The sequence below is a fragment of the Aythya ferina genome (genome assembly GCF_964211825.1).
Source record: "Aythya ferina genome assembly, chromosome: 7".
NCBI classification, from domain to species: Eukaryota; Metazoa; Chordata; class Aves; order Anseriformes; family Anatidae; genus Aythya; species Aythya ferina.
Genome location: NC_140302.1, coordinates 29886013 through 29911732, shown reverse-complemented (window position 1 = coordinate 29911732; position 25720 = coordinate 29886013). Strand labels below are relative to the sequence as shown.

The window sequence follows — 25720 nt, the reverse complement described above, 5'->3', positions numbered from 1 at the left end:
AAGATATCGTGTAACCACATCATTACTTTGTCCTATACAGGAAGTATGTTCAGACATGAGAAATTAAAAAAAAATAAATGAGTAAATAAAATAATGGCAGATAGTGCTTTAATCTCCAAACCTGATGTGCGATTTTGGAATCAACAGTACTCAGGTGAGCATAGAATTTTAAATCCTTTAGCATTATCTCATCCAAGCATCATTTCTTTTGGCTTATGTCCTCTGTAGCAGCTGTATTTTAACAAGGAATCAAAGTAAATCCCCTTCAAGAAATCAACTCCTTTTACTAGCAGTGTCTGCCCATCAGATGGGATTTCCCAACCCATTCTTGAGAGCAGTCATTAATCATATGGGTATATGTTCAAGCTTCTGATATCCTAAATCAAACAATTTATTCCAACCCCACAAAGGTAGCACTAGCTTTTAGGTGTTTCCTGAACTCTGACCTGAGTGTGACCATGAGATTATATTGATCTGCTGCAGCTGGATTCTGATATGGTTTGTGTCTCTTTTTTCTTTTTCTGGAAATTCTCAGTGACTAGCCAAACAACAACCAAGAAATAAGTGAAGACATGTATGATCCAAGCTTACTGTCACATAATTATGAACTTACTATTATTAGACAAGTTTAAATGATCCCAATTACATCATTTTTTAAAATGCTCCAGAAGTTTGCACCACAGCCATCTAGACCACTTATGAGTATTGCGAGTCCACTCAAAAAAAAAAAAAAAAATAATTAATTAAACATATCTTGTGAAATATATGAGAATATATATTTTATATATATATTAAATAAAATTATGTAGGTATTACGGGAGAAGAATGGAGTTATAGAATGTGGTTGTTTTATGACTTAGATAAAAAGCAATATAAACAACAACAAAAAATAAAGAAATATCTATGAACTGCCTCTGCTCAAATACTTCAACCCAGATGAATCACCTATATTGAGTGGGGCAGCACAGTATAGGTATTCATGGACTAGTTCACCCAAACACGAACACACAGGACCACAATGCATGCCTGTGCATAAAACAAATTATGACCAAAGGATTAAATGCACAGGCTGAGACACTCGAGCTACTTTACATGTGGAGTGCAACTTGCTTTGGAAGTAATAAGGATTTTCTTCCAAAGTAAAAGATGCTCACTTCCATTGGCCATAGTAAATATTTTTGATGGGAGTAGCCTTTCTATTTTGAGACTGGCTTTGGAAGCGGAGATCTGTAGCACTGTAGCATTACAGAGGAGATAAAATAAATGTGATGGACAAATTAAAGCCGTATCCCTATGCCACAGGGATCTCAGACCAGTCCCCTTAGAAGCACTGGATCTTGTTGTGGCATAAAACATTTGGACTGCTCTATAGAAGTTAAAAGAAATACATGAAAGAAAGGGAAATGAGCCTTAGAAGCAACATACTGTCAAGAGCATACTGTGAAAAAGCTGTAGAGAAGTGCATTTAAACAGACTATTGAAAATGTAACCAAAATTATTTTGTTGAGAAGGAGGAAGAACAAAATTAAATAATACACTAAAACTTCAATATTGCTATTCATAAAGCCCTGCAATTTAAGTACAGAATGCATAGCTGACACCAGGGAGCTTAAAATATCAATATCTACTGCTTTTTATAGAACTTATATTTTAGTTAAAGTAAGCAGCATCAATTAAATACCACTATAATAAATATTAGTTAATTAGTAAGAACAGCTACCACATCCTTCTTCCAATTGCTTATTAATTCATATTGAATGCAGAAAACCAGCTTAATTCCTCATCTTCCAGACATAAACTCCTATAATGGTTTGAAGCCATTCCCTGACAACTGCCCCAACAAAGAACAGGTTTATTCGTCTTTGCTTTATTGGTCTTTGCTGTGCAATGAAATATCAAAATTTCATTTTGGAAGGAGGAAAGAAATGTGTCCATACAGGGAATATATTTATGAAAAATTAAGTGGTTTTTTTTGTTTGTTTGTTTGTTTGTTTACTTTTTTTCCCTCCAATAGTGTATATATGCCTAAATGTTATAAAGAATATAGGTTTTTAAAACCTACAAGCTGGAGTTGGACTCGATGACCCTTTTGGGTCTTTTCTAAATCAGGATATTCTATGGTTATTAAATAATTATTAAATAGTTAACATTATATAATGTATAAATGCACACATGTATATGTTGTATATTTTACTACATGCATGAATGATTTATACACACACACATGCACACAAAGCTGTCTTTTCATATTTAATATACCAGGACCCATACCAGAAGCTACTAATGTGAAGTATGAATGGATGCTCAATTATGCAAACAGCCTGTATATACAACTTTAAAAGGAAAATTGCTATAGTATACATCAGGATACTCTCTGGAAGACTGACATCCAAATTTCATTCTGCCAATACAATATCAAACAGAAATGAACCATTTAAAAGGAATCTATAATATATTACACAATAAAGCTCTAGATGTGAACTTTAACTCTCAGCAGTTCTTCCTTTCACCTCTTTGAAGGAGCAAATAAAGAAGATTTACAATCAAAGAGGTTTAATCTAACATAAACTGAAATTAATCTCCATAGAATAAATAGAACATCACACCCATAAAGTGTGATTATGTTTCTTTTACTCATGGAAAAGACTTTCATATTTCAAATAATCTTATGGTTTTGCCCTTCATGGGTGAAATACTCTATATTTCTCCCAACAAGTGTTGTTGTACATGTATATATATACATATATATATATACAGGGAAAAAAAAAAAAAGCATTATTTCCATAAAATTTCCAGACACATTATGACATATAGAATTTAATATTTTCTGCAGAAACATTCAAAAAGAATTAGAAATTAAATATATTGTTTCTGCTTGAAAATAGATGCACTTTCACTTCAGCTTTTGCAATGATTTTGCTGATTTATAAAAATTATTTAAAATTTTATGTTAATCAAGAAAAGTCTCCTTCATTAAAATTATGCCATATTAGTGAATTTGGGGAAAAACAACTGCCAACAAAAGCTGCATTTCAGCAGCCTGCCAAATCAAAAGATTCACATTATTTCAACAGTTTTTTTTTGTTTTTTTTGTTTTTTTTTTTTTTTAAATAATGATTTCCCCCCGTTCTTTTTGCTCTCTGTGCTGTTTTTTTTCAGTTTGGCTTTTATATTTTGATAATAAATTGCACAAATATAAAATACAATTAGAGAGCCACCAAGGCATATCTATTTGATGACAGCACTGTTTAGGGTACTAGACTCAAATACGATCAAAAAGTTTATTACTTTGTTAAAGGACTTTTCCCTTCATTATTTTCAATACCTTTTCCAAAGAGGAAAGGTATATATTCGAAGCTGTAAGTGTTAAGAAGTCATAACTCTCCCTATAAAAAGCCTCATTAAAAGTTCTCCTGAAGACAGAATAAGGATGCTTAGATTTCTAGATTCATCATTATTGTTCTGTAATTGTATTATATAAAAAAATACAAAAGTGTTGATGCCCCTGCATGTGATATTTACAATTTTGACTGAAAAGATTCAAGACATATAAGAAAAGAAATATCATTGTGAAACTGTAGAGTGTTTTCCTAAAATATCATAAAAAATATTAAAAGCACACAGGAAGACAATTATTATACAGAACATAATTACGCCACATGTACAGACTAAATTTCGATGTTAGCATATAAATAGATTATTTAACTACTTCTTAATGTAAATCTAATGTTCTTCTAATGGTTTAGGGAAGCTTTTGGAGTCCACAGCAGAATTTCCATAATATTGCATCTTACTGACAAAATGTAACACATCCCCGTAAATAAATAAATAAGCCATTTAGATACAAACCAAAATTTTCCATACCAAATGTTTTTTTGGTACAGGGAAATTTTACTGTAGTATTATTTTTCATTACTACATTTCAAAGCTGATTGCATAAATTCCTTTCAAATTCAGAAGTCTCCTTTCAAAAATAATTATATTTAAAATTTTAATATTTAATGGTTATTAAATACACACTATGACATTCAGTCTAGCACTCTCAATACAAGGACCCTCAGTATTTCTTTACTGCCATAAGCAGATAGCTCATTTCTTTGATGTCACTTATTTCACAGCATGCCATACCAACTGCATCTGCTAAGACAGACCAGTAGAGTACTTGAGAAAGCACCTTATAATTTGCTGTAGTGGACAATAGCATTATTGCCTAAACTCCACTATTTTACTTCCCTTTTTCTTTAATTATTTTTCTTCATCGGCTTTCACAGAATCACAGAATTTCTAGGTTGGAAGAGACCTCAAGATCATCGAGTCCAACCTCTGACCTAACACTAACAGTCTTCCACTAAACCATATCGCTAAGTTCAACATCTAAACATCTTTTACCCCACTTCTTTATCTACATCTGGAAACAAACTACTGAAGTTGACTTTGCAACTGATTACATGTACCCTATCATAAAAAAGACAGAATTGCTTCTCTTTTGAATTAAAATGACAAAAGCAAAATTTCAAGTCCATTTATCAGAGATGAAAACCTGTTCTAATTTCTTGGTTAAAGTGCAGTGGATGGAGTTTCATAAAAGTGACTAGGATTAAGCACTCTAAATACAAATAGCTGTGAGTTCCAACATTGCTTTAGTCTGAGAAAACAACTGACTAACCAGATTTGACAAAATACAATATAAAATGTAGGATTTTTTTTTTTTAATAAATAAAATAAAATAAAATAAAATCACTGAAAGGAAAACTTTACAGAACTGCTTCAGAGTAAGAGAGCCTGCATAGAACTGAATCTTCAAAAAATAAAATAATTAAAAAAACTTTGATACTTTCTGCAGAAATTTTGAGAAATATCTTACAGATGTCACCTTCAGAGACCTCTGGTGTGAACACAACTACATAATGGCTGCTTCAATTCTGATGAGATTTTGCAAAAGAAATGACAAAATGCTCCTTGGGGAGCATTTTTTTTTTGTTTTGTTTTGTTTTTTAGCAAAAAAATAAATCTTTCAAATCCTGTTACTGTCACTCAAAGATTATTTGCATGCTGATATGGTTTTGCAACTACATTCAAGCATCACATTGCTGGGGAAAAAATGAATATATCTTATGGGATATGGATCTTTATATATGAAGCATCCCATCTAATAATTTTGTACATCTATGTATAGCTGCTCCATTGTACATAATGATTCTTTTATACCCTTCATCAAACTTAATTCAGCTGTGATCAGCACTTACTCTCTCATGCAGCCACAGGAAAAAATACAACCCACAAGAGGTAGAATTTCATATCTATTCTTGATTATGCAACTTCCATCTGTGGCTAAGCAACAACAGAAATTATTTCTAGATATTATGAACCGGGCAACATTTGAACAGCTCTCCCATACTGTATTTGACACATAGGTGAAGTCAGAAATGGAAAATTTTAAATGCAAGTATTTGAAGGAAGGAAAAGATCAAATCTGCTATACATCAAGCAAGTTCATAGACCACCTCCAGATTTCAAGCGCAGCAAATATTTTGTACTTTGAGGAACAGTTTGTTGAAATCAAAATATTTCAGGCTCTAGTGCACTCAAATGCACTTCCAAATGACTCAAAAGGATGAACAAAGAAAGAAGAAAAACAAGAATAAAATAATGGAAAACAGTTCTATTCTCCAGGGAATTAAGTGACTCATCTGTTGTTTAGAAGAGCCACCGGTCCAGTGGTACTGAGGAATCTCCTTTGCCTGCTGGCTAATAACAAGTGGCTGCCTTCTCAGGAAATATAAATAGATCAAATAACTTTGTGATGGCAAAGCTTCCTGGTGATTTGTAGTACAGAAGACTTAAAGCTACATTTTACAGTTCAAAAACAAATATTTTCAACAATAACAAAAACTGAAATTACCCACTGCAGCATAGATGTGTTTGTCCCAGTGGGAGTCAAACAACTCTTTACTTCGAAGTCAGGTGAAAATTGTTTAATGCATGACTAAGTAAAAATCAATTTTATTCTAGCCCTAAATGTAAAATCCATTTTTGCTATGATAACTTGATTTGCATGTAACCAGAAGATATTTCAATTTTGATTTAAAAGATTTCTGCATTTCCTGGGAATCTAGCCATCGTAGACATGATCTGATCCATACAGACTGCACTTTGTCCATTTTATGGCAATCTCTGAAACAAAGCATGCTAAAATCCAGCATTAATTTATCATCCTTGCTTTTAACAAAACCAAACCGAAACACAAAACTGCACAGATTCACCAAAGGATGCTCGTAAAGAGAAGGTATTCACCTGTTGCAAATTTACCCCATTCTTGCTCTCAGTATTCAAGCTCTCAGGAGATCTGACACAACTGGCTGTAGTGCAGCCATCCACTCTCATTGCATGAAACCTAAATGAAGGGACTGCTTTGAGTTCTTGGCACCCACAGTCATACAGATATGGGTGATAATCTGTTTCTTCAGTATCTCCTCTTGTAACTCATACTAGTCCTTGTCATAATCTAAATGCCCATTCCTTCCTCCTGCAATAAACACAGGCCATATTTTGAACATTGTTTTTTTTTTTCCTCACTTGTAGCACACAGAAAGGATTGTGAAGAAGAGTGTACCCCATGATCCTAAGTGGCCATTCTTTCATAGAATGTCTTAATAGCAAGCAAGAAAAATTTGCTTCCATATTTCCTAATATCACTCCACTCATTACAAATGAATACAATGAAAGCATACCATTCCAGCCAGTGATAAAATCCACCAGCTGGCAGCTCCACCTGAAAAGCTGAACCACAGACAAAGGAAGGAATCATTCTGAGAGCATAGAGAAGATCTATGCTCAGAGAAAAGCCAGCTAAGTTAATGGCTGGCATTTTGTATTTGAAACGCACCTTACAAAAATAGTATGACTGTAGCAGTTGCATTTCATTGCCTATCACAACAATACGTATAGCTAAATTTTGTTATCTGTTTCAAATTCTTGCTCTCAGGATTATGTGAAAAAATTGCATTTCGCACTTCGAACTTCGAAGTTGTGCTTCAGATTCTTGATACAAAAAAAAAAAAAAAAAAAAAAAAAAAAAGTTTCCAAGAAATGCATAAGTACTGTTATAAATTCTTAACCATACTTTTATTCAGAAGCAGCTTTAGAACTCAGGAGTGTGTTAGCTCTCAATTCAGGATTTACTGAGACAAATAATATAAAATAAAATTAATAAATATTGATCATTGAAAATTTTATACACAATAAAATATGATCTAAAGAAAAAATATGTTTTCAGAAATTAAAGACACTCAATATACTACTGGAAAATGACTAAAATGTTCCTTAACTAAAACAATATTTTAATGTAAGATTTCCTGACACTGAAAACTCCTTCAATTATAGCTTATAAAGAAAAAAGTCAGGCTTTAGCTTATTGCTTGTTTACTGGTGAGGGCAACATCAGAATGAACTGTCTGTAATAATGAAGACTGAATTTCTTTAGTTTGAAGAACAAGAAAGATCATTCAAATTTGCTGCCTGTGAAATTTTTCTAATGAGATCTTTACTGCTTCAAAGCAGGTGGAAAAAAAAGCTACACACTTCTCAACTGGTATGGCAGCTAGAAGTCTTCAAGGCATAAGCTAAAAAAAAAAAAAAAAAAAAAAAAAAAAAAGTGACAAACACAAAACAGATGCCACAGTCTCAATAAGACTTGTAGGGAATCTGTTACTACCTTTAGATATCTGATTGCATTTCTGATTTCCAAGAAAAGGTCACTACACCACTTCACCAGTAGGTACAACAAAACAATCCAGTATAAAAAATAAGACATTAAATAGTATGCCCCCTCCCCCCCCACACCACCACCACACCACCAAATATCATGGCCCAGGGCACTACAGTTCCCATAATATATTCTGCTTATTTCTACAAGAGAACTTGAATTTCTATCATTTTCTTGTTCTAAGCTGTAAAATAGTAGATTGTACATTAGTTACAGATCTAACCATAGCTTTTTTGTTTTCTTATGTAGTCTAAAACTAATTCCTTACATTTCCTTACAATAATACTTTTTAAATAGTTGATACATCTTGAAAATTCTAGAGATGCTTTTTATTCTCATGTTTCTGAATGAAGCGGTAAAATGCATACTTCATCTTTTACTCTGGAACACTCACACCATAAAGGAACAGTTTTAAGCTTTACACATGAATGATCGTTTAAAAGAACAGTGACTGTCAAACCTATTTCCTGGTTTGGCTGGGCAGCCAGGGTGGGAAGGGTTATAGCCTGTGCTCAGAAGGGTGGAAAATGGAGAAGGTCCTAGACACATTTTTCAAGGCTGGTTGAAACATATTTTGACAGTAAGCACATTAAACCTGTGTTTATACACAATTGTTTGCTCTTTCAATAATCCTGGTAAACATGATGTAAACTATTACCAATGTAATTTGCCAGTGTTTTAACACACTACATTCCTATCCAGCTCATATAGATGTGTTTTTTGTTGTTGTTGTTGTTGTTGTTTTTTTTTTTTTAAAAAAAGGAAGGAAGAAAAATGAAAAAAAAAATCAAATAGTTTGGCTGAGTTGCAAACTGTTGCAAACTATTGAAGCAAAATTTTCAGATGAAACCTTGACTACTATAAACCACTTTGGAGAGGTCATATTAATAGTTTTCTTGGGTATAACTAACTGTTCACTAGAGTGGGAAAAAAAAATAGTTATTGCTACATTTTCCTATTAGAAATATTCTGCAGCTTGTTGAGACTAGTGATCCTGTGGAAATAACATCCAATTTAAAATCTACTGAAAGTTGTAATGGAAATTTTTAACTAGAAATTTTTCCTTCTAAATTTTTCAGGGTCTGGTTCTTTGTAAAGAACGCAGGAAGTATTTTCTGTAGATCTACTACAATTGCAAATACACACTGCATTTAATAGTTCAATGACAAACAGCCTGACAGTTTCTTCTTTGGATCATTTACACTGACTGACCATTTTCTACCTCAGATGTTGGTAAGGATGTTACGCGTGCAGTAGTTACTACCTGGGAGTGCTGCTGTGACGTTATGTGTGATTCCATGATAATTCCATGGTAAGAATACAAATGGCGATCTAACACCTATAGCTCTGTGCTCAACACACACACAAATAAACAAAACACCAACAAAAAAACACAGTACAAGCTTTTGTATTGGAGACAGCCAGTTAGCCAAGCTGTCGGCTCAGACTAATTTTCTAAGCAGAGTTAATTGACTGGGACTGCAGTGTAATTAACTTATTTTATGCCGGTATGCCTTTAGTTCATTCAGACTAACTCAACCTCCTTCCCTTACCTTCCAAAATCTGCTTTGTGTATAGTGACTCTATTATGTGCTTTTCTTTTTATTTCTACATTTTTTCCGATAAACACAGAATGAGATTTCCTAAGCACATAGATATCCTGCCTACATCTACAAGCACCAGATATCCTGCCTACATCTACAAGCACCAGAACACTCCCCTGCATCCCAGGCTTTGTGGCTGTATCTGAAGACACCTAAAGCCACACCTAATCACACGGAAGTGAACCCAAAGAAAGCCTTTCCCCCAGTTATTCTCGTTTTGATAAGCCAGGAGCAACAGCACTGACACAGTGATAAAAATAAGGCAGAAGAGCACACAAATCAGTCTCCCTTCTCTTAGATGAATACTCTAATCATGAGGCTGCTGCCTGTCCAGACCAGTCAGCCTGATTTTTTTTTTCCTACATACACATACAAATGATTTTGTTTATACCATAATACAGAACTTAGCCCAAAGTCATTCAAGAAAAGCTCTTAAAAGCAGAGTACCATTCTTAAAAGCACACTTTTTGCTACTAAACCAGTTTGCTTATACTTTTGAATGACACTCCTGGTTAAACAGGCTGCCAAGTGATATTCAGTTTTGCGAAACTCTAAATGTCACAAGAAAACCTAAAGATGTTTCTAAATGATGTTTCAACATCAAGGGGTATCATACAACCTTACATCAAGATGTTAAAATATATTTTGATAGACATTCCATTTCTTATCGTAACCATCAAGCCCAAGAATCAAACCTTAGCTTGACATATGTGGGTATTCAGAAGGTGTCTTGCCATTAATTGCAAACTTTTTTGGTCCTTGCTGGTATTGCTGCAATGCACTACCAATAGGATTTCCTGTTTCTTTAAAAAAAAAACAAAACAAAACAAAAAAAAAAAAACACCACTATAAGAATTTCTGCAACTGGATATTAATGCTATGCTGCAGATGGCTGCAAGCCCATCTTCTTGAAATTAATGCCAGCCTAAAGCCTTTTTAATTACACTGGGGCTGCATCAAAGGTAGTGGTACCACAGCTGCCAACTAGGACACCCCTTCTTTCAGTAACAGGTATTGGATGGGCCTTTGTTTCCTTAGCGCATAGCATAGGCAATGCAAGATCTTTCATCAGGAGCATGGTGAGTTTGCACTCGCTCAGAATAAACCATATCAGATAGAACATCATACCAGGAAAACTACCGCAATATATCTATACAGAAGACATTACCATCACACAGCCTATAGTTTACCATTTCTAAGCCAGCATTATGACACAGAGAAGAAATAAACTGCTCTTAGTCATCTGCCTCTGCTATTTGTCACAGGGCTGTTCTATCACACTTGGACAGATTTTGCTTTCTTCAATAGGAATTTGTCTTAAAGTTCACATGAGCACCATTTTTTTTTGTTTTGTTTTTTGGATGTTGCTTTGGGTCTTTGTTTCCCAGAAACAAAACAAAACACTTCTAGACTGACCATTAGGCAACCAGCATGTTACTGGTCTCTTTATGGTGAAAAAGGAGAAATGGGAGGTTTTGCATCAGCCACTTAAGTGCTCATTAGCCCACATATTGGATGCAGAATACTTCAGGGCCTGCTCATTTCTGCCCCTTTATAGGTGAGAGCAATTCATGAAAGTTGGCCTGTTCACAGCATTTTGTGTCTGATTCCTCAAAAAACATTCCTCAAAGCATGGTGATTAGAGCAGAGGGAAAAGTTGTTCTGTGAACTTATGAAATAAATGCATGGCACTTCTCAAAATACACAAAGTCTGATGAACACAGTTGTCTGTCAGTGTTTGCATTTTACATACGCTTCATGGCTATTGAGGAATATATTCATAGCAAGATTTCAAAGCACTGTAACTAATCCATGTATATTAAAGCCTGTGACATTTTATAAGACAGCTGAACTTTTAAGAAGTCTTTCAATGGAGTTTTGTTGATATCCTAGAATAGTTGTCCATTTGCAGAGGAAACCAATTCCTGTGCTGCTGCCACAGTTAAATCTCCTCCATCATTTACTGCCTTTCACAATTCACCTCTGACCCATGAAAGTGAGTGATTTAGGGGCCTTTATTAAAAAATAATAAGACATTGAATAGAATGAGCATTTCTAATAATTTGGTAAAACACTTTAAAAAATACAGGCACACAAAATACTTAAGTAAATCATAAAAATTACTTCAGTAAAGCTGGCTTCTCTTAATCAGTGTAATAAGAAATACTGCATAAAGATCAGTCAGATGCGTAAGTGTGAAGACTGTACCACTGATATATGAAAGATGCCAACAGCTGCCTTTACTTGCAGGGCAACCGCCTCTATCCTCTACAGTGCAAATTACTGAACAGAGTTTAAAGACTTCCTTTCAGACATTTCTTAAGATTAAGGAGCTGGGCAATGTACTTTTTTGATGGAATAGAATCAGCATGATTTCTGTCAGAAAAGAGAAAAAGCAATTTACCTGAAGAAGGTAACAAAGAACTGCACCAGATCCATGATAGTATTGTGCTGTGAGAAGGCAATCTGCAAATAAAATAGAAGTAAATTACAACATTTTCAGAGCCAACTGTTCTTTTTAGGTTGGGGCTTTATGGTTTCACGGATGATCAGCTTCAAGTGTAATTTCAGTCTAGTATGCACACACCTGCATTCACCATAATGTGAGGAGCATAACTAACTCCCATGTCTTTGTATCAACATACAAACAATGAAATATAGTCTTTCTGCTGAATTAAATTTAATAGCAATATCCATATAAAACTTGCTTGGTATAAAAAATGAAAGCAACATGCAAAATATTAATATATCATATGAATATAAATCATCTTTATAGTCAACTATGTTTTAACTATCACCATTTTCCATTTTAATTACAACACTGAAACATGGTTTTGGAAATGACAAAAATCATTTTGTGCCTAAAATTAATACATTTAAAATATTTTAATTGCATAATTTGAAAAAGAATGTTAATTTTCAAAGAAAAACAGATAAATTCTGGTGCATAATAAACTCTTTCAAAGCACATTACTTTAAAGACAAAGTAATAAATGTTCCTTCAGGCTACATTTCTACAACCAAACTAGAACATGCATTAGTTCAACTCTTTACTGTAATTTTTCATGAAGATTTAATAATTATCTCTAAGACAGCATACACACAGACGCACACTCACACTTACATGGAATAGAGCCCATAATTGTTATTATAATTACTTTTCACTAATGTTAAGGACTGCACTTAATACTGAAGTTATAACTGCAAATATGTCTAAGTCCCTGAGTTGCTCAATGTTTCATAAAGTGCAACTATTAGACTAATGCTATGCAGAATTTCCTACTTTGAATTGCACAAAGTGTTTATCTAACTGTATTTTAGAAATCTTCATGCAGTTAAGATGTGATCATGGCTAGCAATTATTCCAAATTAGTTTGACTACCTTTCACAGTCAGTTTGTGAACTTTTGAAATTATAACTCATGATACTCAATAAGTACTATTTTAACACAAAGCTATAATGTAAACTTTAGTATTATAATGGCATTACTTTGTCTTGTGACAGCCAAACAGCTAACCATAGGTGAGATAACTTAAACCCTAAGGAACAACATGCAAACTGGAATACCATGAATAAGCATGGGGGCATCATCATGCAAACACGTCTCTTAAACTTAATTTCTGCTTTCTCTTTACTAGCAATGTACTGCTGCAGGTAATTCTGGCCTTGGAGCCAGTGTAAAGACAAGAAGCTGACAACCATGTGGGATTAAAGCAGGAGAGAAAAAAACGGTCAGATTTGCTATTCCAGTCTAATCTACAAGCGTCTTTACACTTGTTCAATATAAGTAGAAATTTAATGTTCTCAGAAACTTTAACTTAGGTTACTGTCATGATGAATACTGCTTTAAAATTGAGAGATATTAGGGAGTTGAAAAAAGTTGAATACAAATTATAAAATTGGTCAAAAGTGGTAAAGTATCTCTTAATGCCAACATAACCTTTACTTTCTATTGAAAAGATAAAACCTGAGCAAGGACATGAAGATTCACTTGGCCCAATATAAAAGTGCATCCAAAGCAGAAAAAATTATTTAAGAATATTTGGTAACAGCTTGTTATATTCAATCTGTACTTTAAATGTACGCTAGAATCCCCTCAAATAATATTTAGCTTTCAAGTTAACTGCTGGCTTTTCCAGAACATTTTCTGCAAGTACCATATTTCAGGAGATGAACTAATACCAAGAGAAAAAAGCATGTCAGTTTCAACAGAGTTCATATTTTGTGACGCTGTTAGAAGGCTATTTTCTGAATGAGCAATTATATTTTGCATTACTGCAATTATTTTCATTTGAGGTGTCATCATTCACTAAAAGACGCTGTTACTCCAGAAACAACTACTGTCAAGGAAAAGTCCTGCAATGGAAAACTGCAATCTGATCAGTCTCATATCAGGACAGTATTACATCTTTTTTTTTTTTTTTTTTTTTTTTCCCTAAGAGACTGTGCTGCCATCATTTCTCTTTTTCAACCCACAGCAAATATGAACCAAGCATACTTACAACATTTCAATGCTTTTTTATGCATACTAATGATTAAATATGATTTGAATATCCCTAAATTCAAGACGGGATACACTTTTTTTTTTTTTTTTTTTTTTTTTTTTTTTTTTACAAAAATACAGACACAATAAGAATGATTTTACATATTCCACCTACTTTTAGTCCAATAACCTACTTAAACAGTAGCAACTGTAATGTTTTTTGCTCGAGTTCTTGTTTACATACCCACATGAGAAATTCTGTCTGTAAAACTTACTTGTTTGGTTGTACAGGACATAGTTTAGAACAACAAACAAAATCCAGTAAAATATAAAGTTCCGTTCCAGAAGTAATTTCAAATTTTATCAAACATTATCTTTGAATGATGGTAAGCTCATGTTTAAAAGATGAACTACAGCATTTTCTGAAGAAACAGTACCATGCATCTTAGACTAATTTCAACACAGAATATTAACCAAAAAACTGATACATAATTTAATTACAAGTACATCATGAAGGAGCAAAGAATGTCATGAGTCTAAGCCTGACACAAAGAACCATAACATAATTACAAAGATTTATTTCCATAGGATTTTCATCTATATACAAATGGTAGTCTTTTTTTTTTTTTTTATTCTGCCTACATAGCCAGAGGATGAGACAAGGAAAATTATTTCAATCCCAGTTTTCTGCTTTGGAGTTAAAGGTATTGGAGATTAATATCTCTCTTTTTTTTTTTTTTTTTTCATTGGCAATTTGCAACACATCACAGTTAAATAGCCCTCAATCTCACCAAAATATCTAATAAGCCTATGGATGCCACAAATATTGTCTCTATCTTCTAAATGAAGATCAAGAAGAGTATCAACTCCATCATTTCCTATGGAATACAATTACCAAATGCCATGTGGTAAGTAATTAGGTAAACCAAAAGACCTCTGTGAATTAACATGCAAAATTTCCAGCATATTACTAGTTTCCCTGTAGAAAGAAAAAAAATAATACCTCTTCTTTACTGAGCCTAATACTGAAAAAAAAAAAAAAAAAGGAAATATGACAACTTGAAGTACTATGATACATAATTTGCAATATAATTTCAGGTGTAGATGCTAATTCTTTCATTCACCAGCATTAGATCTCTAAAAGAAAATTACAAAAATATTTCTAAGTCCTTTAATGGTTTTATCTCAGCAAATTCATTATACATGATAAACTAATAGTCGGTTGCTAGTAGCTTTCTAAGCTGCAAATCACAAAACTGTAGGCCTGCTACAAATCAAATGGCTTTGGTTCAGTGGTCATGCGATGTCCAATTTCGACACCCAGTTCACAAAAAATAGAAGTTTGTCTTCTATTGCCTAAGCCTTCTGATTAAAAATATTTAAAAAGTGACAGAGCTCCATCAAGAGTGAAATGTCCAATAACTACCATGGACAATGTGAAATGGAGAAAAGATGAATTTTTGCTGGGTAGTTTGAAATATTCTAATAGCAGTGAAGCTCCAGCTATGAGGATCTATGTTAATAAGACAGAGCCATAGGCATCAATATATTTTTCACAAGATAAAAATGAGTCAAGGGCTCTTCTGGTTGCGCGGTACAGATGACCTGAAAGAAAAATAAAGGTTGGGAAGATTGCTCAGTTTAATTAAATATTAGAACATATAAGACATAGTTTTCTTGGGTGGAGTAGAAGTGATAAGTAAGAGAGGACAATGGATTTATAAGATAGGAAAGTCATAAGGGAAAAAAAGTGGGATAGACAGTTTATAACCTGAGAAACATGGAAAGATAAACATGTGCAAGGAAATTATAATATGTCTAAAACTGATACTTCTAAAGCCAATGCTTTTTGTATCCTAGTCTCAGGGTTCGTCTTGTGAAGGAGTTGTGAGGTTCAGTACTGAGAAGTAAGAACTGCAGCAACTGTTTTATGAAAAATGCTCTATAATTAAACTCTAAGCAATTGCTTTCAACTTGGATTTAGCTTTGAAGTCTGATGCTTCTGTATCAGACACGAAGGACTTGTGTGTCTGAAAGTTTGTCTAACTTTTCCAGTTATCCAGCTGGCTTAATAAAAGATGCAAACTTTTATCTCCAAGACTCATCTTGCAATTTTAACTTTAGAAATATTGTTATAAGATATGCTTTTTCTATCAGTATTTCTCCCTCGATTTTTTACTGGGTGAATATTCCAGAGAGTGCTGCAAGGATAAACATTATCTATGTTATTTCTTAATTTTTATAAAGTTTTGGTGACATGCAAAATGTAGGAAATACACTTTATGCTGAATAAATGACAGTTACTGATCAGTGAATACGCTGAATTTACACTTTTGGACACAGATTTTTCTGATCTTCTAAAGTTAATGTCTGAAGGAATACATTTTTCTCCCCTGCTCTAGATGATTCATGTCAAATTCACCTTTGCCATACAGCAGTAGTACTCTTACAGAACAATAGGTCAAGATCTGTTCCACCACAAAAAATCAGACAATTTTGAAAGTCTAACTTGGGGACATCTTTCATATGGAAACAGTAAGTCTTGCCTTGGAATTTTGTGTCTCAGTTTGAAAAAGAAGCTAAAGAAATCAATACTAAAGAAATCAAGCAAGCAAAAGGACAAAGAAATGGAAAATAAAGCACAACAAGAGCACACTAAATACAATATAACATTTGCAGTAAACATGAACCTAACCCATGAAATTGTTCAAATATTCAAATAATGTGCACAAAAAGCAACTTTAATCAATTCCCTATTTCATAAAATTATTCACTAATGTAAATTTTATCTGCGCAGGCTTTCAGACAGTGACCAAATACTTCCACTAATACAATTATTTCATCTTACACTGTTAACGAATGTAGAATGAACAAATAAGAGATACTAAAATAAATATGGGGTAAAATTTGGTAGATGGTCAAATTATTAAACCTGAAACCATAATACAACAACATAACCCAAACTAAACTGCCTGGACTGTGTTGATAATGCATACTTAAACCCCACAGAATTATTACTTCCTTCAGTATCATCAGAACTGTAATTGAATTTCTTCTTGGATAAAACTATTACACACTCCCACACTGATACTGTGTATGTTCTGAAGCAGAAGGAATGGATATTGATTGAACATGAAGATTAACTCATTTTGTTGTCCATCCCTTTTTACATTTTCTTGAGGAATTCTTTTTGACTGAGACAATTCTAGACAATAAACGTAAAAGTTGAGGAAAATATTTATGTAGTTTAGCACGTTCTTGTACATAACATTTTATCAGGAAAGATGGTAAAGATCAAATACTGTCATAATTTGGGAACAGGTTGTTGAAAATTTTAGATATGTCATAGGCTTTTACATTTACTATTTGTTGTATGAGCTTTATGTATAAATTGTGCAGAAACATGACTACAGAGACCAAAAATAGACTATTTTTAAAGACATCCTCTACTACATAATATTTGGGTGAAAAAAAAACTCTGTTGATTTCTTGGATATCAGTAAATACATCACTGAAACACATGATTTCTGAATAATCAGTAATCACGTAAGAAAAGATCAGTTACTGGGATATTTTGCTAAATATAACTACAACTGGGAGGCTAGTAGGAGGGCTAGAGAGAGAAAAGAATGGTAATGATTGCTCTTTCACATTGGGCTTTGAATATGAAGAGTGACCTGCACCAGTGAAAAGCAAACGGTAGGAAACACTGTCCTTTTCTCCTGTGCTTTTCCCAACAGGCGAAGCACAAAATCTTTTATCTTCTACTTCAGTAAAATAAATAAATAAATAAATAAATAAAAATCCAAGATAAAGGACAAATTTGCTACTAATGAATCCAAGTTATTTCTGTCTAATTTAAAGAAACATTAAACACTTTCATGTGGAGGCAAAAGATTTTCATTTTTTCAAAAACATTTTCATTTTTTCATTCTATATATTGACTTTCCTAGAAATACAAAATGAAATTTGAAAGAATATTTCTGTGAATTTTGACGTGAAAATTAAAAGTCTTGTCAAAATTAGTAAGCTAGTTTAAAAGAGTCAGCAGACGTTGGAAGGCTACAAGTAAACAAGTGACTGAAGTAGATGTGGGACTAATATTATGTGGGATAAATTAACTTGTGGAGCTGCACTTTCTCTCTGCTAACAACATAGGGAGTCTATGTTTAGTTTAGATTATATACCTAGTGTCAGACTTTGAATTAAGTAATGTTAGGTAAGATACATTTTTCCTATATTTTCTAAATACTGATTAGCTATTTCTGCAAAATAGCATAATGCTAAAATAGAAAAATAAATAATATTCCTTCTTGCTGGAATGAAGTGATCAGAGAAGTAATATGGAGCTAAGTGCCTTCTGTCAGAATCCTACTGCTTTCTGCTGTGTTAATGCCAGAAAATAATTTAGACCAATTTTGACAAACAGTCCTCCCAGTTGATGAGAATTAGTGATAGTAAAACTTTCATATTGATAACTTAGAGAATGAAAGATGAGTTCAAGAAAATCAGACTCAGAATCACAGCCTTCACATCAAAATTCGATAAACAGCTTCTAGAGATTAGTTCTGCATGCTGAAGTCCTGTCTCTTGTAATGGCATACATTAGATTATCCAGATACCCACCCCTTTCTTTCTCAAATAGTGTAATAATTACAGGATATTATTTCCACTATTGAGAATGATGAGAGGTTGAAAGATAATCTACGTTTGTATTCAAAAGAGACAAACAACATCCTTAAAGTAAGTTTTTACAGCTGATTATTTTCCTACATTACACTTTGCCAATTAAAATCAATATGCATACACTACTATTTTACTGCTATATATAATTTTGTGCATATGTACACATGCATACCACAAATGCATACCACACAGAGAAATCCTCAGTTTTACTTTGAAGTAGTAAAGGAGAAAAACTGGGGGAGAGGGGCCGTTACCTAATTTACAGTGTAATTTAGTATGCTAAATAACTTCACAATGATTAATACAGACATTATTAAGAAACTGAAATATTGAATATTAAAGTCAATGAGAGATTGAAAGAGAATTAAGAGGCATAGACAAGGGAGAAACAACATGTTTAAAAATTAAATTAAAAAGTAATTGACACCTATAGTACCTACAGCACCAGAAAGTTATTTCAGACGTAAATCTTTGCAAGACTGAGTTTTCTCATAAGCTGACTGTGAAACAGCAAAGTTTCTAGACAACTTATTCAGAAACTCTGTGTCATAGAAGTCTGTACTGGAGTAATTGGACAGGCAGGAAAATTATATATAGAAGTTGAATGAATGGAGTCAGGGAATCTTTCAGGCAGAGTTGAATGAACCCAATAATAGTTTTAAAAATGCTACATGCTAAACTCTAATGCAAAGAGAAGCACTGCATGATGATATGGTTTTAGTCATCAGACTAAATTAAAGGAAAATCCATTCCTGTTGCTTGCTAGAATCTGATTTCCCTCTCTTCAGCTTTCTTGTTGTGACTTCTTGACATCTAGTTATGACTTAAATAAGTTAAAGTCTCCTTCTGACAGTTGGGCCTGTTAGAGAATGTTTTCCTATGTTAGCATAACCACTATTGCAGGTAAAGAGAATAAATAACTACCTAGGTACAGTAATACCTTCATTCTCATCTGATGTAGCATGACTCATGGATTACTAAAACATAAGGAACTCTTGCCCATAATAGAGAATCCCATTCAAACAACTAGCAGACTGCTATCGCTCTAGAATAAGTCAAAACTGTAAATTATATTTATTCAAAAAAATAAATATAGGAAATCTCCAAGTTTATATATGGTTGATATAGACCCATATGATATTTTTGTCAATGTCAAAATTGAATTAGTGGTGCAAGGTTAAATCTGCTGGTGCCAGCACACTACTCTCATGTTATTTTGTCAAATGGTGACTAGGAGTAGAGTTGATGAAGCAATTTGGAATCCTTTGTGGGTTCTTATATCCAATAAGATACCTACCAACCACCACTGTACAGCTAATTTTTAAGTAATTGTTCTGTAATTACTGATGCTACAGAAAGCCTATTGGAAATTTTTTTTACTTTATAGCATGCACATAAATGATTTTTTTTTTTTAAAAAAAAAAAAAGCTTCCCAAGTGCTGAAGTCGGAAAGAGGAGTCAAAATTACTGTAGAAAAAAAAATTTACAAAATTACAAAATAGCTTTACAATTCCATCTGATGAATCAGAGAACATTCACTGTGGTGAATATGTCACTTCCCAGCAGTTATGGTGCAGAGAAAGGTTCAGAGCTCTTTCTCACATGAAGAGTTAAAAACATCTCTGCAATTCAAGGAATACAATGCTCTAGTATACACCAGTCAGCACTTAAAGATCTCAGCTCTTGAATTGCTGACTGATCAGACAGGGTGCAGCAGGCACAGCTAGAAAAACCATTAAACCATGTCATCTTAACTAGGCAAACCAGAGCATAAGTTTCTGTTAGGGCAGCTAAAGCAAACATTTGTCAAGCCTGACTAGCACTTGGCCACTTCCCCTCCACTCCGGCTCCAAACCACCTTTTCACTGACCCTTGATGCAGAGAATCCTGCAACATCACATGCACTTAGCCCTGTTCCACCATAGAGCACATGTGGATGCAGAATGCCATAAGAAGAAAAGCCTGGTACTTTGCTTAGTTTGCAAAATCCACAGAAGTTAACTCTGAAGGAAATTGGGTACCTTTTAAAAATGGAAATGCTTACAGAATGAGCAGAGGCAACCTATGGAAAATGCATGCAAATTAAAGGGGAAACATTCTGTGTAACACAAAATGTCTCACAAAATGGCATGCTTAGGTTTTTGTTCCTGTGTCTATTACAATGTACTTGAAATATGATTATGCTGACTCCCTGACTTCTCCTTACAGCCTACAGGAGAAAATAAGCGTTTGAGGATAAGGCTGCAGTCATCTTAATGCTGTTAAATCCACATGTCCTGCTCTTCTGATCTAAGCAAGGGGTAATGGATGTTGTGGAAGGATACACAAGTGCCAAAATGTTATAGTGAATTAAACTTGTGGACAATTAACAACTTTGTACTTGCCTCTACTCAAATTGTATACTGTTCAAATAAGTTTAATTTACAAAGCTATCCAGATGGCTTAGCATAAATGACCTTTTATTATTTATTAATATGTAATTTTCTTACTGTTGTAGACTATTAAACAAAAATAAAATTCAAAAGGAATCAGATCAAATTAGAAAACAAGAGCTTTTCAGGGGCATGGAGCACTGAAGAGTGGTCATAGAGCAACTGATTCTGGCTTTTCATCTTCAGTGATTGGATTTTATTTTTACTGTTACTCTATAAAAATCTAACCAGTGGTACTGCACCACAACAAGTGTATTTAAAGAGTAAATGAGACTCAAGTTGAAATGGCTGAAGGAAGTAATAGTGAACAGGTATTGAATTATTTTCTATTTTTAAAGAGGTTAATAGCAGTCTTATTTCTACAAAGTGTCACTTTAAACCTACAATAGAAATGTAACCTTATTTTATATAAACTAGTTGATAGTGCAAGTTTCAGCTCACCAAAAAGTGGACCCTGATTTCATACTAAAAAATAAAAATCTGATTCACAGGCAACGAGATACATCTACATTATACCATTGGTCTGACAAGCTCAAAAGTGTTTGTCCAATATAATGGAAAACAGTATATTGCTCAAATGACCAGTGTTTAGATTTCAGTCCTTCAGGCAACAAATACAAAATTATAGTTACTTATTACAGAAACTAGAAAAATAATTTTTGACAAATATTTCATATGAACTAAGAAATATATGATTTCAGAACTGACTGATTATTCGTTCCTTCATTTTCTTAAGTAACTCAATTTTCATTAGACATGGATTAGAGGTCTTACCTTAAAAAAAAAATATATATATATATATATATATATATATATATATATATAAAAGCCAAATAAATATTAGTATTGCAGTATCTCAGAACTGAAATATTAACTGAAGGAAACTATTTATTTCTTGAAAAGACTGATTTTAAAAACAACTGTTTATGTATACAGCATTCCATGGGGATCTGTTAACACAGAGAAAACGTATCCCCAAAGAAAAGAATAATTCTTATATTCTAAAGTTTATAAACATGAAAAATGTCCTATTTTCTTTTCTGCATGGAAGACATTTTTCACCTTTCCTAAAAATAAATAAATATATATATACATATCTACGTAGAGCCATTTGAATAACTGTAAAACTTAGTATGATTTACAGTTGCCATTTACAGTTCATGTCTACGTGTATTTATAGAAATACATATAACAGGGAAAATGTGCTGCTAAAAAGTATAACGTATTTTTAAAAATCTGTGCCCTTCTCTGCTTAGATACTGAGTACAGCTGGTTTTGCCAGACAATCTTCTAGTTAACACACTGGTTAGTTTCCAGCCTAACAAAAAAATGATAATAAAAAATTACAGGGCTACATAAGCTGGCTTTTTACATTTATGTACTGTTTTGTTCATTTTAAAAATCAAATAGTTCGAAAAGGCAAAATATGCACTGAAATTTGCATAAAGATCATGTCATTCAAAATAACGTATGTAACACTCATTGGTGAGATGCCAAGAAAAGGGCAAAGCATTTACTTAAACATGAAGAGAGTAATTTCCCAAAGTTTATTGTTATAAATGAAGAGCATGCTATAAAGCTGCTGGAACTATGGAATACAAATTTTTTATTTGCAATAGCACTTTTCTTGATTACTCTGGATTAGCATATTTATGAGGTTACTCAGCCTCAGGTTTTAACCCACAAATCAAAGGTTTATATCAGCACGGGTAATGGATTACACCAAAGTCTACAGTCTATGATATCCCAAAGGTATCTCTCTTTCAGAAGATTTATGTATATAATACACCTTTATAGAAATTACATTTTCTGATCTTTTGCATGGTGCTTGGTGATTCCTCCCTCTAAAGTGTAAAACAACTGAAAAGAAGCATTCCCATTCAGCAGAGAAGTTCATTGATGAATCTTCTTGTTCCCCTCTTCACATATTGATAAGGCCATGAAAGAGGCTTTCATTCCTTGAGTGCTACAAGAGTAGAAGTCATTGTGACATCTGATACAATTAAACTTCTGAAAAGAGAAAGGGAAACTGTATTCCATTGATAATTTTGTTCATCTCATAAACAGTGCTAACGTAGGATAAACCTAGAAGATTTCACCTGAAGGTGAAGGCTGACTACAGTAACACTGTTGATGGTACTACTGACCTCTTTTTGACTTCAGAAGAGATAGAATTTCAGCACAGAATGATAAAACAAAACAAAACAAAAAAAAATCAAATGCTTTGCCTCTCATGAATGACTATAACTGGACAAAAGATGTCAGAAAGGTGGCTCACTCAGGTGAAATGAATTTTCATTGTGAAATGATGGTAAATGAAGACAGAAATCCTCATCAAACTGTACAAGAAAAATGTCCATCAGCTTTATCGCTGCTTCAGTTTCGTAGTGAAGATCTCCATCTATAGTCAGAAAAACTGAGGTACACAAAGAAGGGTCTGAGAGTCAATTACATTCGTGTATGTGAGAGTGAAGATAAAAGAGGACAGATACGAACCTATATAAGATCAAATATCCAACCTACAAAGATATGATAAAAAAATAAAAATGATTAAGCTTTCTGTTTTGTATGTATATTCCAAGGGAGCAAAAGTATTTCATTGTTGTTCTTTCATGTGAGAGATGCTGTCCACTTATTTATACAAGGACAAGACTATTCTAATAAACCTGCTGCTAAAATAACAACTGTTCTTACTAAAGGAAAAATATGAATGGCTTCAAATAAAGTGGAAGAGGTTAACTGACCTAAAAAAAACTCAGTCTACTAGGAAAGAAAATATATAACACACAAGGAAGAAAATGAGTTTAATGTTCTCCCTTGAAGAGGTGATCAAAATCCAGAAAATGACAACTGAGACTTTTACAAGATAAAATGAAAATTAAATGATGAGGATTAACAGAACACATTGTGATCCAATTTTGTTATGTTAATTTTACACTCTTTCATTTAATTTTTATCCCTCACTTGAAACTCCTATTATACTGCAAGCTGTAATAAATTTGAAAAAAAAAGCAGAGACAACTGACAGCTTAGATTTTACTCAATTTTCTAATACATTCTGTAGAGTCAGGCTGATATACCACTGATGTATCATATATCATATCCTTGACTGATATGCTGTCAGATCCAGCGAAGTGTTTGGAAAAGATGCAGAGAATTTTAGAGTGCTAGTAAGCAGGAACCTTTAATGTCATATTTTTTTTAACAACTTGCAGTAATTAGCTGGGGAAAGGTGGATGAGTAACTAGCTTTCAAGGAGATTCAGAAAAATGTAAAACACAAGAACAGGACCTGCTAAACTGAAATAGTTTTTTCAAGAAGCCATGCTGGAAGATGAGCTGCCACCCATCTAACATTTTGGTAATGATACAATAGACCATGCTGATATACACTGGCAATGGTCATTTCTGTGAAACCATGGGGTTTGTAACAAAAGCTCCATAACTGAAATGTCAAAATGAGAGTGTAATGAACGAGACATATGTTAGCTAGAACTGTGATTTTGAAGGGTCCTTGCACAATTCAGAATGGGCTATCCCCACCTCATGTACAAACTGCAAGGCACTTCATTCACACTCCCTTAAACTCATAAGGGCCTCAGTCATTTAGCAGAAGCAAAAATAAATAAATCAAGGTTGGTAACACTGAGAGTACTTTTTATTCCCACTTTTTAAAATATTTTCAAACATGTTTTCCAGAAGTTGTAATCGTCTAATTAGACATGTGCAAATGACTATCAACTACTCAGTTGTTGAACAGCTTTAACAAAAACCCAAGAAAATAAACAGTGTTTTTTTTCTGTTAAAGTACATTATGCTTTCGGAGAGCAAAGGATAATACTTTACAAGGGCCTTACAAAATTACTATACTGTCCTGAACTCTGTTGAGACATAGATGGTGTCTTTTCCTTTCTTATATTGAATACTTCATACCAACTTAAGGGAAAATCATTAAGATCGACTTTTGAGGACACAGCTATCTAAATTCTTTTTATTTGACTAGAAGAAATGGCAACTGTATAGAAGAATTCAATCCCACAATAACGAATAACATCTTCTGAACAAAACAAGTATATGAGTCAGGGCAAAGATCCTGCATGGAAAACATTCAGGGAGATAATGAATTCAGTTTCTGTTGCACATATGCATACTTTGGAATTCTGAAACACCTCATATGCTGCTCCAAATCTGTATGGCAGGGGAGTTAGGCAATGAGTAAGAAACCTACTTGGAAGAGTAAGTCAACTGAAGTTTGGGTATCTTCCAGCTTCAGTAAAATTCATGCTTCAGTAAAATCATTTCTATCTCTTAACTACGGACGTGTTTAAAAAATACAATAGAGCAATTTCTAAGAAATCCTTTACTGTTTTATTTTTGTTGTTGTTGTTTTTTTGTTGTTTTTTTCCTAAGGATCAAAGATAGAGGATGTAGCTTTGCATGCCCTGCATGAACAGCTTTGGACTCAGACTGATTTTAATCACACTGCATAGGAAGCTAAGGGTCTTAAAAATTCAGTGCCTACAAGATTTATGACAAGAATACAAGAGAGATGGCCTTAAATAGATGGAAGATAAGACAACTACACAAGTGTGTGCATTATCAGACATCACAGAAGTAAATGGAAAAAAATATATATTTATAAAGCACCAATTATTCACATTAATTTCAGAGGGACAGGACAGAATATCAGGTTTAGGTACCAGGCTTCTACAGAAACCTAGGAAATTTGAGGTTTCTGCTTGCTCTCATTA

At 33.4% G+C, this 25720-nt stretch overlaps 1 protein-coding gene across 15 annotated transcripts in view; it reads right to left on the bottom strand.

Moving 5' to 3' along the window:
• Positions 1-25720, bottom strand: part of ATRNL1 (attractin like 1) — a 493132-nt gene that overhangs the window by 229607 nt on the left and 237805 nt on the right. For all 15 annotated transcript variants that reach the window (XR_014694966.1, XR_014694967.1, XR_014694968.1 and 12 more), the window contains one exon: positions 11774-11835. Coding sequence is in view for 12 of the 15 variants with exons in the window: in XM_084525843.1 (XP_084381969.1) it covers positions 11774-11835 (62 nt within the window). In the remaining 3 variants the exon portion in view is untranslated. The remainder of the gene's footprint in view (positions 1-11773; positions 11836-25720) is intronic.